General features: G+C 40.0%; 1 protein-coding gene across 1 annotated transcript in view; it reads left to right on the top strand.

Moving 5' to 3' along the window:
• The first annotated feature begins 6,426 nt into the window (after positions 1 to 6,426).
• The window catches only part of hydin (HYDIN axonemal central pair apparatus protein), a 101,127-nt gene continuing 91,326 nt past the window's right edge, over positions 6,427 to 16,227 (top strand). The window contains exons 1-6 of the mRNA XM_076272559.1: positions 6,427 to 6,561; positions 7,227 to 7,352; positions 7,973 to 8,092; positions 12,210 to 12,344; positions 13,498 to 13,697; positions 14,208 to 14,332. Of these exons, the coding sequence (XP_076128674.1) occupies positions 6,427 to 6,561; positions 7,227 to 7,352; positions 7,973 to 8,092; positions 12,210 to 12,344; positions 13,498 to 13,697; positions 14,208 to 14,332 (841 nt within the window). The remainder of the gene's footprint in view (positions 6,562 to 7,226; positions 7,353 to 7,972; positions 8,093 to 12,209; positions 12,345 to 13,497; positions 13,698 to 14,207; positions 14,333 to 16,227) is intronic.

The following is a 16,227-nucleotide window of genomic DNA, read 5'->3' as shown; positions in this document are numbered from 1 at the left end:
GACCAAACGAAATTTTTCCGTAAAAGTCTAGTGGGGCTACATACCCACCAAATTTCATGTGCCCCGGTGTTTCGGTGCCCCGGGTATCGTTGACCAAAATTTCAGGAAGTAGATGACGGGAAAAAAAAAATAAATAAAAAAAAAAAAAAACTTTGACAATCCCTATATGACCGCTTCGCTAGCTTTGCTAGCGGCGGTCATAATAAAAAGGCTCAGTATTATGTAATTACGTGAAAAGTTTCTTGTTATAACAATATCTTTTTCACGTTTTAACAAGATATGTATCATGTTATTACATGAAATTATCACGTTATTTCATGATAATGATATTTTCACGTTATAACATGAAAATATCATGTTATTTCAAGATATGATTTTTTCACGTTTTTACATGAAATTATCACGTTATTTCAAAATAACGAAACTAAACGAAACAAGGCCACGAGAGCTCATGGCTTGCATAAATGATAACTAGTGTCTATGAACTTTCACCCTGACTGCTATTACAGTGCTGCTTGATGAGTGTTTGTTTTTGTGCATGTGTGTATGAGTGTGTAGGCTGTGTGTGTGGTCAATTCCCAGCTGACTGAGGAGCAGCGAAGAGGGATGTGTGTGTATCGGCAGAGAGCTGCTGAAAAGGAGGCCGATAGAGAGGTTCTATGCAGGATAGCCTGCTCACACTATAGACTGTATATATATGGCTCACACAGCCTGATAGTTCTGCTTTATCTTCTTATCAACACAATAAATAAAACTTTCGCTAACTTGACGCAAGAGGGAGAAAGGGCTTTGATAAATATGCAAATCTTCACGCAATGTGGGTGAATGTATAGACCGCTCTGGCTCGGTAGCCTGCATGTCAGGTCATCGCTGTCATTTCTAAGGCTGTGGGGAAGGGTGAAAATATCAGTATCATATCAGTATCATGAAATAACGTGATAGTTTCATCTAATAACGTGATAAATATCTTGTTAAAACGTAAAAATATCATATCTTGAAATAACATGATATTTTCACGTTATAACGTGAAAATATCAGTATCATGAAATAACGTGATAATTTCATGTAATAACGTGATAAATATCTTGTTAAAACATGAAAAAGATATTGTTATAACAAGAAACTTTTCACGTAATTACATAATACTGAGCCATTTTATTTCTTTTAGTGTGGCAGCAATAAGCTTCCGTACTCTTGATTAGGCTACTTGCATAAAACCCTACCTGTTAAAATGCCAAAAGTTACTCTCATTAACAAACAACTATGCCTCTCTCTCTCTCTCTCTCTCTCTCTCTCTCTCTCTCTCTCTCTGTCTTATTCTTTCACTCAGTGCCTGTGGATTCTGTGTCATTTGTGTGGTGATATTTGAAGCAGGCTTCATAAGACACCTACAGTCAAGGACATTGCATAGTGTCCCAAAGATTAAGGTAACATTTCAGGTAATACAGTACAGTTGAGGATGAATGGCCCAGAGATGCAAGCCTCTCTGCAAGAGAATCCTCTATCTCATTGGTGCCAAATAGACTTTTGAAGGACAAATTTTCCAAATTGCCGTGAAATACATTAATCAATTAATTTATTTATTTTAAAATAAAAGGACTGTTAGAGGATATCAGACACGTAAATTGGCATTACATGTTTTTTTTTCTTGAGAATTCTTTCCTGATCACAAACCAGCAAAAGTGGTGATGACAGCACATTTGAACACAGAGTATGGTGATATAATTACATCTCATCACACTAAAGATCAAGACATAACAGGGTGGCAGAGGGTCAGGTACACTGCTGTCTGAAAGAATCAAGTTCTATGTACATAACTAGCCAGCAGCCCATTGGGTAAGGTTAGGTTCTAATACTAATAATAACCTACTCTTAATTGATTTTAAGAATGCCATATCGACCTAGCCTGACGAGCAAGACCCATGCCGCTAGGGTGCGTCTAGATTTCTAGGCTAATATCGACCATTACTATATACATAAATACAATAATGGATGGATTACTTTCTTCATGAACATGACCTAAAAAAGCTATCAATTAACAATGGACTAATTATTCAGACTTATCAAACAGCCAAGACGAGAGAGAGAGAGAGTGAGAGAGATGCATTTTTATAATGCAATAGAGAGAAGATCCTTCACAAGAGGTCAAGAAAAGAAAAGAGTTTAGTGTCTTCCCAAGTAAGAGACAGTGAAATTATGAGCCACAAAATAGGTCCTTATAAATGTCCTGCAGGTGATTCTGCAAATGTATAGCACACACCCACATACACACACACACACACACACACACACACACACACACACACACACACACACACACACACACACACACACACACACACACACGCACACACACGCACACGCACGCACACGCACACGCACGCACACACACACACACACACACCAGGTGACCATGAGAGGTGGCATTTCTCAGAAAAAACAACACAAAATCTGATAGATAGATTTATTAACAGATAATCTGTAATGTTCATGTGCCATGTCAGTAAATATTTCATGCAGGCAGTCTGAGGCATAGAGTAATGTCCTGCATATGGCTAACATAAACATCTATAGTAATTTTGTGTTGGAACTGTAATTGTGGAGACAAATAATATTTTGCTAAAATGAGTCAGTAAAAAAGATAAGTCATTATTTCTTGTTTTGCCATTCAGATTCACAATCTTTTTCCTGAACATAAGAAATAATATTTCTAATATTTTCACTCTGGTGCATTCAGAGTATCGTAAAGAGAGAGAGAGAGAGAGAGAGAGAGAGAGAGAGAGAGAGTGAGTGAGCAAATTATGTCATAATCCCAAGTAACCATTTTTCACCTGAATGGGAATATAGTTCCAAGTATATGCGTAGAAAATCACTGTCTCGTTTGGCAGGTATTTGTGGTCATTTCCACATTCAAACAGTAAGACCTATTTTCAATGAGACCAACCGTTGGTCAGCCTGTAATCTACCTTTGAATCACAGAAGGATAAATAAGTATGGTGGACATACTGTATACTAAACAACTGAACCTATTTGTGTTTTGTTTTTAAAAGTCTTACAGGGAAGCTACACCAGGCACGTAACTGAAGCGTTCTGTTCGCGATGCCTAAAATCCATTTTAGAAGAATTGTTTGTAAAAAGTGAAAGTGTGAAAGGGTTGTTCTATTCCTGTGTGTGTTATGAGAAAAATTCCTTTTTCATCCTCCTCTGACACATTAGTGTCAAGTAGGCCTTTGAAGGACAACAATTTTCCAAATTGCTGAAAAATGCATTTATTTATTTATTTAAAATAGGACAGTAAGAGGATATGTCAGTACTTGGCACATAAATTCTTCTCTTTTACATTTTTTTTAAAAATTCTGTCCTGATCACAAACGGTGTACGTGAGATCATTTATTTGTTCTATTTTTTTTTTAACAGAAAATCACTGTCTCGTTTTACATTGGTATTTGTTTGTTGTGACTATACAAGTCACAACATGTAAATAGGAAAATGTTGGGAGTTCTTTTGTCACTTTTGGGAGCTAGTTGATTCTGACCCCCTCAATGAACTACATGCTAAGCTAGGCTGGTGGGTGCATCAGACTGATTTACTAGCATGCACAGAGGCGAATTTTATCTAACTCTGGGGGACACAACGAATAAGCTATTTCCCAAAATGTTGACATGTTCCTTTCAAGTAAGCAAATATTACAGGAATTATAAGTCACTGGACATGCAGAACAATACATGTTCATTCATATGCTATCTATTTCTGGAATATGAACCAGCCTATGCACGATGTTTAAAGCGCAGCTGCATAAAACGACAGTCAGCTGCAAGGCAGCCACAATAAACAAGGATTTGAAGTGTTGAAGTGTGATCAAAATGTTTGTGTTTTTGTATTTTGAAAATATTAAAATTAGCCTACCTATCATGGAAGGGCATGTTATCCTTCCATATCTGTCTATTCAATCTATTCCTTCATCAGTACACTGACTCTGTTGATTAAGTGAGAGCAACAGCTTTTTTCTACCTTCGAGACATGCCATGAATCTGCCATGAACAGCCAACAGATCAACTAAATGCTGACCTGCCTGTTACATCTCTTAGCCTAAATACTGTATCAGAGATGTACTCAAAAAGTCACAACTGAACTTCTCAAGTGGTAGACCAACAAACAATTGAACCTATTGAGAGCCACATTATGTGGGCTTAAAGCAACACAATGCAGCTTTATTACCTTAAAATAACATCTTCAAATTCATGGTATATATACTGACATAATACTAAAAATGAAGTCTCTGACATTGTCAATTCATGCTCAGAATGCTTGATATTGTGCTGTGTAACGTTGTTGATCGGGTAGGATCATGACCCTTTCAACTGGTTTTTAATTAACTGGGTCTAAGTGCTAAATGGTATTATATTGATGCCAAGGGGCATATGAGTGTTTCATTGTTGCTTTAGGTGATACATGGGACAACTTTTTGAGCAATGTTGCAGGGCATACATACTGTAAATGGTTCCATGTACACGGTTGGATGATCATGTCAATATGCCAACTGATGATTAAAGTTCTCAAAAATAAGGTGCCTAAAAATAATTATCAAAGGATATGTGCCAGAACAATAGGCTACTCAGTAACATTGCCCAACAATGCTCGAAAGGTGTGTATTATCAACTTTGAAGGACATATACACACCACAGTCAAAATTGTTCAAACGTTCTGTGGGAGAGCAAGTAGGCAAATCATGGGATTGAGTGAGTGAGTGGGTTGGTGTGTGAGAGAATGAACTGTGTGTGTGAGCATGTTAACTACTGTACATGTTATGGCAGCCGTGGCCTACTGGTTAGCACTTTGGACTTGTAAGCGGAGGGTTGCCAGTACGAACCCCGACCAGCACGGCTGAAGTGCCCTTGAGCAAGGCACCTATACCCTCACTGCTCCCCGAGTGCCGCTGTTGTTGCAGGCAGCTCACTGCGCCGGGATTAGTGTGTGCTTCACCTCTGTGTGTGCTGAGTGAGTGTCTTTTACTAATTCACGGATTGGGATAAATGCATAGACCAAATTTCCCTCACGGGATCAAAGGAGTATAGCCTATATACTATATTTATACTCATCTTGCACTGGATCATCTTCCTGAATCTCAATATGACAACAAGTCTGGGCAAATTACTAAGTCAGCACCAGTCAGAGGCCCTTTTATGATGTCATCACCACAAGGTTAGGCTTTTGAGGACTCTTGTTTGCAATCACTGGGCCTTTAAATGTGAACATAGAAGAAGAAAGGCTAGGCAATCAAGGACATGGGTAGATGGAGGTGAAATCAAAAATAATAAATAAAAAGTTCTATGGAGATGTGCAAAAGTTGGAGAAAGTCAGATATGTGTGTGTGTGTGTGTGTGTGTGTGTTTTGACGTGTGATGAAATAAGAAAATAAATAAAAGCTCAGTAGCATAGGGTGAGGGATGTAAAAGTGCTAAAAGTCTTGTAGGTGTGTGTGTGTGTGTGTGTGTGTGTGTGTGTGTGTGGGGGGGGGGGTCATGAGTGCTGAGGAGTGAATGAGTGCAAAGTCAGTATAGTGTGAGTTCAGAGTTGGGAAATGTTTGGGAGTGCTGAGGAGTGAATGTGTGCAAAGTCAGTATAGTGTGAGTTCAGAGTTCGGATGGCCTGGGGATAAAAACTTCTCCTGAGTCTCTCAGTTCTGGCTTTGTGACTACATAGGCGTCTTCTTGATTTCAGCGGTAGGAATAATCCATTGTTAGGATGAGAAGAGTCCTTCAGAATCTTTTGGGCTCTTAGGAGTACTCTTCTGGAATAGATATCTTGTAGAGCAGGGAGTTGAGTTCTTATAGTACGTTCAGCTGAGCGCACTACTCTCTGCAGAGGCTACAAGAAAAAGAGGACTGCATGCACCTATTTACCAATCAGTTATCTCCTAAGATTCTGCTCAAAGATCTTTGATTTTCTCATGGTTATTTTTAACTACAAACTTTAAGCCAATCAGCAATCAAAAGACTGTTGTCCAGCCAAGCAGAGCTCTGGTCCAGCCTATCCGGTAATGGTTTGTTTAAAGGTTGGCAGATCTGGTGTCATAGCAACCGCCAAACTCCGACTTCACCGAGACATATGTGTGCAAATAACTGTCCAGTTGTGAAAATGAAGAACTCTGTAAGTAAATGAACCTTGTTACTTGACTTGCATAATGTTTAATTCGTATGTGGCATATGTGCGAGTTGTTTATTTAAAGATCAACGAGGTGCTCATGTATTTCCGATAACTGCTGTCTGTTGAACTGAATCAACAGTTTATGCTAATAGCTAACGTTAGCTACATTCACACCGTGCTTGGAGTCTAACCATAGAATCATGTTGTATGTTGTCATTTTCTATTTGTGTATACTTTCCCCCGAGATTAGATAATATGAAATAAAGACCCAACTTCACAATGCCAACTTCAAAGGTCCAAACTTCAAACACTGCTCTTCAGAGCCTACCTCTCAAAATGACGGATGGACCCAAGAGCAAAGTTGTGGCAAAACGAAATCCCAAATTGGTGAAACGACAAGAGAAAACAACTCGAGTAAGAGTTATTTTTGGTCATTTTTATTACCACGATAGGAGTATTAAAACAGTTAGCCTACGACAACACAAGTTTGCGTAGTCTTTTTTTATTTTAGAATAGTGGCGTTTGCATTTTGCTTTGTCCTTGAATTATAGAGGGGACATATATTGAGTACACATAACTGGCAGCTATTAAAAATTTAACATATCCCTTACTTCATCACTCATTTATATTTTAAGTTAAACTCTTTTCTGCAGTTGGCCTTGAAATAAGGGGACGTTTACAGTATGTTTCTCATATGATGGTGGGCTATTGTTCTCTGTAGAAAAGGACATTATTATTTGAAATGCATCTTGTGAGGTTTTAAAATATGTTGACATAGAATGCATCTGGGTCCTTGATGGTGTATTTACCTTGATACAAAATATATTATGCATCTTTTTTTGGTTTTAGACATGTTATCTGCAGATACTTGTTGTTTCACACTATCAAAGATGTAAACAAATGAACACATAGCCTAACACTAAGTAAACCGAATGATAGAAAGCCCAGTAACACCAGGAAGCACAATCTTGTAACAATGAATATTTGATCCGATACAGAACATTCACAGGTTTCTGGGCAACACCAGTGATGCTAGTTATAAAATGGGAACTTGGCATAAATGGCTTGTTTTGTTCTAGATGACGCCCTCTGTGTTTGCAAAAGAGATGTCACTTTCCACTGAGGAGAGGCTGGCAAACACAAGTGAGATGCATCTTCCTCGCATTCTGGAGCTCTTAGATATGAGTGAGACGACACATCAGAAGGTATTCTCTTCACAAATACATTCTTGAATACTGTATACATGCATCTTTAAGACAACAATCATCCTTTGATAAATGGTCCACTGTAGCTGTAATACAACAATATGCCGTTTTTGTGCACATTTTGTGATACAAAATGGATCAACGTGTTTCCTCTTACATTGTCGCAGTAATAAGTGAATTATGTGACAAATGAATCATTATGTATATTACAGAGGGATACTATTACTGTAATCTAGTACATTGCATTTATCAGTTGCTGATCTATTAGTGTACACACTGAAATCTTAAAAAGAAACTTCAATAACATGAATGAAGACTTGAGTGAGTGCTATTTCCAGGTGTTTGATTCTCAAATTATGCCAAACCTGTGCTTTTATTTATCCTCTAGGTTGAAAATCCTCAAAGCTTTTTAGAATAGGCAGCGTATATCTTGCATAATCAAGCCCCTGGATTACCATCTCTTGTGGTTTGCCTAACAGATTTGGAAGAAAGGGACAGTGTTAGCCCGCTTACAATAAACTGTTGTACATCTTCATATGAAGTGAAGTGGGTCATGTTGGCATTACTTTATTCATTTGCACATCTGCTATATTTACACCATTGGCCCCTGTCATGTGTAGGCCTCCTGTGTGGATGTGGACCAGCCCATGTTCCAGCCCTACCCCTCTGAGATTGTGTTCCAGAACTACACCCCCTCAGAGAGCTACGAGGTGCCTCTAGTTCTGCGAAACAATGACAAGGTGGGCTTGCTAATGCACCAGGTCCATGGAACAGGGATTTATGTCTGTGTGTGTGTGTCTGTGTGTGTGTGTCTGTGTGTGTGTGTGTGTGTGTGTGTGTGTCTGTGGGTGTGCGTGTGTGATTTCTTTGCGTCTGAGTGTCATCTGAGTGTCTTTATGCATGTCGGTGTGTCTGTGTGTGTGTGTGTGTGTGTGTGTGTGTGTGTGTGTGTGTGTGTGTGTGTGTGTGTGGGTGTGTGTGTGTATTTGTATAGGTGTGATGAAACGTTAATAAGAGACTATTAATTAGGCCTGTGTTTATTGCATTATGTAGATGTCTTAAAATACATGCTCAGGTGGGCCAAGCTGCCTGCTTGGTCTACCTTTATTAGGATAATTACAAAGGGAATGGAGGCATTAAGACACTGAGTTCTGGCCCATTGATTAAACCTGTGCATGCACCATAGCAAGTGATTGGATTCTCCATTAAATCGCATTCCAAAGCAAACGCTCCACATAATTAATTGGATGAAAGGGCCGAATCATCTGTGGATCCATCACTTGAATGGGCCAGGGTCTCCATTACACTCTGAAGACATTCCTCCCCATAAAACTAAGTCAAAGCTTCATCAGTAGGTCAAGGAGATGCATTGTAGTATAGTGACTGCACACAGTGGCTCAATAATAATGCCAATGAGGACTCCTTGGGTAGCATTTACATTCTATAGATATTTTCGAGCGGGTCCCTTGCTGATATTAATGCATAATAAAATATTCATTAAAGGCTCGAATAATAGATGGAAGCTGGAGAATTTATTAATTGGCTTAATGCAATCCACATAGTGTTTAAACCTCCATTTGCACTTTAATAATGTTTAATAATGGGGTGTCTGGGAATAGAGCTTGAGCTTTTGAGAGAGTTTAAGAATTCAGAGCACAAGTGATTAAATGAATGGATTAATTTATCAAAAAACAGCTTTTGGTGTTTAATTCATTTCAAGTAAATCAGGCATAAATGCAAATGTACAAAGATCTGACATTCATTTCATTAAACATTATTGAAGTACTGGTTTTCTAGGTGATGCAATACATTTTTGGCCTGGCCCCGCCAGCCTAGTACTTCCACTCATTTTCAATTCACTGAGATACTAGTCTGGCTCCTTTTAATGCGTTTACGTTTCCCTCAGCCACCAGGATGGCAGTCCAATAAGCGACGAAAGTTGATGACGTTAGTTTAAAAAGTGGCTATGGTAAATGCTAGTAGCAACACTTGCAAACATGGAAAAAACGACAGTCGGAAGAATGTGTGCATTTATAGAGCAAAGGTACATTGTTTATTGTGCATGTGTACATTGTTTCCAAACTGCCGATGAGATTTATCATCAGTTGGTTAGGTTAGGCGAAGTAGGAAGTGACGTTTGGAATCTCTGATCAATGTGAATGGGTGGACCAATGATTTAAAAGTCAATGCAAAGTCTGCGCCCATTACAAAGCTTGGAAAAATTTCTCAGTTGTGAGCACCCAGACTTTCTTCACAAAGTGAGTGAGTCTGATGAAACCAGGCTAATACATTAGGTAGGTTTAGACAACAGGTACCGATAGGTTTAGACAATAGGTACCGGTACCTCTAATTTGATAGTGGTGTGAAGGATGTATGTGTTTCTAAACAAAATGGACATCAGTTACACAGCGTTAAGGTGAGTTTGTTTGGATGCATCCATAGAGTTCTTCTTTGACAGAAGCACCAAGTGTTGCTGTAATGTAATGAAGTCATTAAGTCGACATGCAGTATCATCTTGTCACTTTTTATGAGTATCAAGAGAACCCATGAGAACCCATGACTAATGTTTGCTAGAAGTGGTCTGGCACACTGTGTGAGCCATCATTTTCGGTTAACCCGCCTGTGCTGAAATCCTGTGAGAAAAGTCAAGCTAGCTTAACGTTTTGAGCACATTCTTAGAATTGGTGGGATTTTAAGAATCTGGTCTAAAACCCATTCTTAATTCTCCTGCTAGCCCGCTGCTTAAGCTTCCCCTGCCTTCAAACATTTCCTTTAAGAAAGAGCCCACACCGGGCTATGGAGGTGCTTAAAGTCTTATGGAGCAGGGGGCGAAATATACTAGTGGTGTTGCCATCCACTGATGCCAACTTCAGATCAACATTTGGGGGTTCACAATATGTTCTTGTGCCAATAGTGTTCCACCAAAATAGTCCATGATGACCCCTCAACCGTGCAAAGTCCAATACCTTTTTAAAAAAATTCAGAACTATTGTTGATGAATTTTTTTTCTCTGTGTGAACAAGTGAAGCACACCGCAGGTTGACCAGGCACAGGTAAAGTGTACAGATGATAGATGGGTTGTGGCTGGGTCAGGTCAAAATCTCTAGATAGCAGCGTTCTATGTCATAAGTGTCCATGTGCCGAACTGCATGTGATATAGGCTAGGCTTGGGCTAAAAGTGTGTTTATAGTTATAGCCTAGCATAATATTGTGCAGCCAAATCGCCCCATGCCTCTTATCAATTTGCGATTGTCAATTTGTGAGGTTTTTTTAAGTGGTAGGCCTAGCCTATTTGTAGCTCTTGTTCAGATTACACCACCAAAAGTTTTTAGATATTATGAAGAAAAGATATCACCAATGTTTTGCCTAAGTTCACTGTTAGAGAGATTAGAAATGTGAAGGATAAATGTATGTGTGTGTGCTTGCGTGCACAGAATGTGTGTGTGAGGAAGAGTAAAACCCAACGCACCTATGTTGCCATCACTGCTGCAGAAGAAAGCAGTCCTCACACTAGGTTCACTCTGAACACTTTCAACATTTCGTGTCTGAATTCAAACAGTACTCTTGTGGAAAAGACACTCACTGAAGCCGATATTATGTGTACTGTTGTGGGATAGATAGAGATGAAATGTACTGATGGAACTGGCACATGAACATACTGTAGGTGGGAAGCATAAATGACTGCGTGTCCACACCTGAATATTAACTGAATATTTACTATTCTTGGAAAGTGCCTCCTAATGAGTCATAAACATAACATTAAAGCGCTCCCCTGCAGTTAACACTATTGCAAATTGGCTTGTCCCCAGCGACACACTTTGCCAGTGGCGCTTTCCTTTTCATTCACCTTGCTGAGATAGAGGAACAGGGCAGGAATGGGGACATTAGACTAAGATAATTAGACTGTGGATAAGCATTAGAAGAAGAAAGACAAAAAAAACACTATCTTTAATAGATGCTTACTCTCTTTGAAGTATCTTTACTTGGCCACTGAGTTCCTAACGCAAATGTTCTGTACAGGACACATTTACTGAGCCAAATGTCATCTTTTTTTAAAACTCTTTCCCCTGTCAGCTCATGGATGTGGAATATTAAGTACAGCCAATGCCACAAATCCCATTATGTGCTGTATCTGATGTTAGTACCCCAGGCAATGAATGGTACTCTTGCAACTCAGTCATTTCTATCATGCTGTTAGTTATCTTACAGGCCATTTTATTCATTCAATTACTCAACGTAGACAGTCACAGTGCTGGATAAGGGACATTTTGTCTGCTGCATGGTGTAGTGTCAGCTAATCACTTGAAGTAATGGCAGGTAGGGTTGTGTGCATGAATATTGATACTACACTGTACTGATACATGATACTGTTGGCAAGATCATTTTATTTATGTAGCACATTTCATACATTAAGGCAATTCATTATGCTATATACCACTGGAAAACAAATAATAATACAAATTTGAGGGATAAATTACATATATCAACAGTCATAAAACACATCATTTAAGGTCAAACACAATAAAAAGTCATGAAACACTGCAACTACTCTAATTATTGTATCAATAATATTCTACATCCCTAGTGGTGTGTGCCTCATTGGCATCCAGCCGGTATCACACCTTTATTATCAGTGTAAAGCCACCTGTTTAAGGATGCATTCTTCTCTTGGAAAAAAATCTCACTACATCCCTCTCACTTCTTAGCTGTCATTGGTCTTTATGTATATTTTTATTCCATAGAAATAGTTGGGATAAATGTCTTCCCAGTGGATAATTAGGACAACTGCAGCATGTGAATTACAGTTGTGTGTGTGTGTGTGTGTGTGTGTGTGTGTGTGTGTGTGCTGGTACCCAGATACCTCGCCTGGTGAAAGTGGTGGAGGAGGACTCATTGTATTTTAAGGTGGTCAGCCCAGTGGATGTGTGCAACAAAGTGGCTCCAGGCATGGCCTCCACATTCACTGTCCTCTTCACACCTCAGGAGAATAAGGTAAGACACAATGCAATGAAGCACAACACAACAAAACACACGACCTCACAAAAAAACACAACTCTACTGCAACTTTCTTCAAAACTATACAGCTGAATGCAACGCAGTATGATACAGCACAACTTCACAGGGCCATAAAACATAAGGCGTCACTACACAAGCCTGCATCAGTCAATGCAAAGCAAAGCAAAGCAAAGCACAACACTGCAACGACCACATTGCACGTCACCGTTGCCATTTAGCACTGCGGCACCGTCGGAACACTTCTAGGACATTTCAAATGCCTGAGATCCTCCAGATTCCAGGGGTTGTGCTTTTTCCCCTCTGATGCGGACGCCCCGAAACATTAATGTCAAGTCGCACATTCCTCGTTAACGCGTCCCTGAACAATAAGGCTGGCAGAGAGAGCGTGCTTTGATAAGCGCGGCCCGGGAGACTGAAAGTTTTCCACCATCGCCCACACTCGCCCATTAGACGCACTTCTGCAGCCGCTGAAATGGCCTGCTAATCTGCTTTGCTCTGTTGCCACATTAATACTTCTTCTTGTGGTTCTGAGTGTAACAGTGACACCCAGGGAACCCTGGAGCCTGTAGGACTGTAGTTAGGTCAGAAAGTAAGTAAACGGTGTAAAAGGCAGATAAAAAAGCCGAAAGTCTAGGAGACTCTGGTCACTGTGCTTGCAGGTCTCTAATGTGGCAATTTGCCTGCTGTCAATGTTTGTTTGTGTCGGATTATTCCAGTGATGTTGTTCAACAGACTCAGTTATTGCAAAGCCTCATTAAATACTTAAGATGTGTAGTCATGTTACTTCAGTCATTCTTCGAAGGAAACACACTTTGTGTCCTGTCTCTTAAGATGTGTATGTGAAGTCATTTGTGTGGGAAAGCGTGCATTTACAGTGCATTTGTAGTAGGAATACCTAATGAAATCTAAGTAAATCTAACTGAATGCATGTCTTGCTTTGATAAGATATCGTCTTAATATTAATTATCATCTTACCAACTTGTTTAACATTGAAAATGTGTGAAAAATGTATAGGACCTTGTTTCTTGTAGTCTTTGCTGTTCATGTATGGGTCAACAGTATGGTATATTGTGGCTTGTAAATCTATTTTTCATAAGTGTTCATTCCTCGGTGTGCCTTGACCACGCAGGACTACCTCCACAGAGTGATCTGCGTGACTGAGCGGGAGAAGTTTGAAGTGCCCATTCGGGCAGTGGGGGCTCGGGCCGTCCTGGACTTTCCAGACCAGCTGCACTTTCCCATCAGCCCAGTGAAGTGCACCGCCCAGAGAACACTACTGGTGCGCAACATTGGGAACTGTGAGGCCAAGTTCCAGCTCAGCACATGCAGGTTAGTGCAAGATAGCTGAGGCTTGATGCATGTGTAAATTTTGTTCTGTTTATTTGGGTGCATGCAGGGTGAGTAGCTTGCTTGAAGATGTGAAAGAGCTGCACTAATGTCATGCATACTGTGTTATAGTCTCTGCAACCTGTTTGTGTGCCTGGATTTTTTAAATGTAAATGGGTATTTACCGTGTGTTTGATCGATGTACTGTACATGCTCAGTGAAAGTTCTAGTTTGTTCAGTTGTAGATAAACTATGATTTTTGTCAAGTGGTGTGGACCGAATTAAGTACACTGTTTGAAACACTTTAACAGATCAAGATTCTAAAGGACATTCCCATGTTATTGAAACAAATTAAAGGGCATGGCAAATGAGATATGGATTTGTGTATGTAAGTTTATGTGAACGAATGTGTGTGTGTGCGTGCGTGTGTGTGTGTGTGTGCGTGCGTGCATACGTGCATGCGTGTGTGTGCATGTGTGAGTTTCACTGGGTGTGTCTCTCCTGCTTCTCCAGCCCGTTTAGTGTGGACCCTCCCCAGGGGACCCTTGGTGTTGCAGAGAGCATGCAGATCACAGTAGACTTTCTGCCTAAAACCACTGGGGACCACACGCAAGAGCTGCTTCTGCACTACCACACAGGTACACAAACACAACCTGCCCTCATTAAGCAGATGTTTGCAGCCAAGGCAACTTGTGAATGCAATGGTTTGGACATGAATGCACGTTACAGAATTTGTTATTGTAATTGTACTTAGTGTTGTGTTATTGTACTTAGTTATATTAGAAACCATAAGAGTGACTTACAATAGATAATAATATATAATGCATGTGATTAAGTCCAGTGCAGTATACAATTTCCATAACAGCCATAAAATGTGTGTTCTATAAAAGTTAAAGGAGATTACTGTACACTAAACCATTGTCCTTCCTGTGAATCTTATGTTTTTTAATGTTTTTAAATGATCATTTTCTGCAGATAAGATTTCAAGTCTGATCATGGTTTGCAAAAAAAACACACACTTGCCTGCACCCAATGTAGCTGAACTAAAGGGATGAATCTGTTTATAGCTGCTAACGTGTGATTATAATAATTCTCCTTTCTCTCTTCCCATGGCCCTCCAGCAAAGACCATAAACCTGCACTAATCATTTGCGTTGCCACCATTTCTATGGCAAAAATCTTCGCTCCATCACATTGCCTGCAATGAGGAGATGTTTTATTAGCATATCCTATTAACAGATATATGAGTCTGAATGGCTGGGGGTGTCAGGGTTATCAGGCACTCACAAGCGAGCATCTTGCCCATTTAAAACGGTCTTTATTAGCCCTCAGAGGCAAAATCTTTTTGCTTTCCCTTTCTCTCGCTCTCGTTTTGTTTTACTGATAACTAATAGTTTCACTCCGATTGAGATAGGGTCTTAAACTTGACAAAAAAACATTCCATTTTCTGATAAAATGAAAAAAAAAAAATACATATGTGTCCTCTTTCTGAATATCTACTGTATGGGGAAGACAATGAAATGAGCATTTTGTTGTGATTTTGTGTTGGTTGTGGTTATTGTTTTTTCAAGTCTTCCTCTGTGATTTGGCAGGTCCTGGCCAAATGACCTTGCCTAAGGACAAAATAAAAGCTTAACTATGATTGAACTATCAGTTGATGTACTTTATGATGGGAAGAGGACTTGCTCATTAATGTGATGGGCTATTGATGGGAAAAGCCCAGCTGCTGCTGTTACTAATAGTGTTTTGATAGACCTAATGGCACTGCTATGTGACGGGTCTTATCACAGACACCAATGCAGTAAGCCTTTCAGGGTTCCATAGTTTAAGATAGTGAAGCAGTGTGCATGAGTTTGTTTGTGTGATTGTGTAGTATTTGTGTGTGTGTGTGTGTGTGTGTGTGTGTGTGTGTGTGTGTGTGTGAATAAATAGGTGTGGTTATTTATTAACATAGTTCACCTCAAGAGGGTTCACCTCAGGATGGTAGGCATCCCAATATAGGCTATGTTTTGTTTGTTTGAGTGTGTGTGTGTGAATGCAAGCATGTTTGTACACACGCACATATGTGCATATGGTGGCTTGGAAGTTTGTGCAGACTGTGTGTTGTGCTCAGTGTCTGTCTGTGTGTATGTGTGTGTGTGTGTGTGTGTGTGTGTGTGTGGGTTCACATGTGAAGGCAAAATGTGGCTGAGGTAGGCAGGCTGGGCTCTTCCGAGGTGCAGCGCTGTCTCGGTGCATAAACACACGGGTCTGCTGAAGGGCAGCTCCATTAACATTTCATTGTGCACGCCACTCTAAAAAGACCACTTTAGGCCCATCAGGGGCGTATCATTTTTAATTTAGCACCTTTCCCTGTCTGCGGCTCATTTATGTTTCAGATTAAGCTGCTCGGGAGGTCTGTCCTCCTGACGGTCTACCACCGTCAGAACAGGCTGCTAGAGAGAGAGATAGAGAAGGAGAGAGAGAAAGAGAGAGAGAGAGAGAGACTGCACTGCAACTGCAGTCGGTCTGTGATGTATGCTGCCAAAAATGTC

The sequence above is a fragment of the Alosa pseudoharengus genome, unplaced genomic scaffold, assembly GCF_046254945.1.
Source record: "Alosa pseudoharengus isolate Yale_2024_CS ecotype anadromous, Long Island Sound unplaced genomic scaffold, YU_APseudo_1.1 YU_APseudo_1.1_scf_10, whole genome shotgun sequence".
NCBI classification, from domain to species: domain Eukaryota; kingdom Metazoa; phylum Chordata; class Actinopteri; order Clupeiformes; family Clupeidae; genus Alosa; species Alosa pseudoharengus.
Note: the sequence above shows the minus strand (reverse complement) of the source record. Positions and strands in the feature narration are given on the sequence as shown.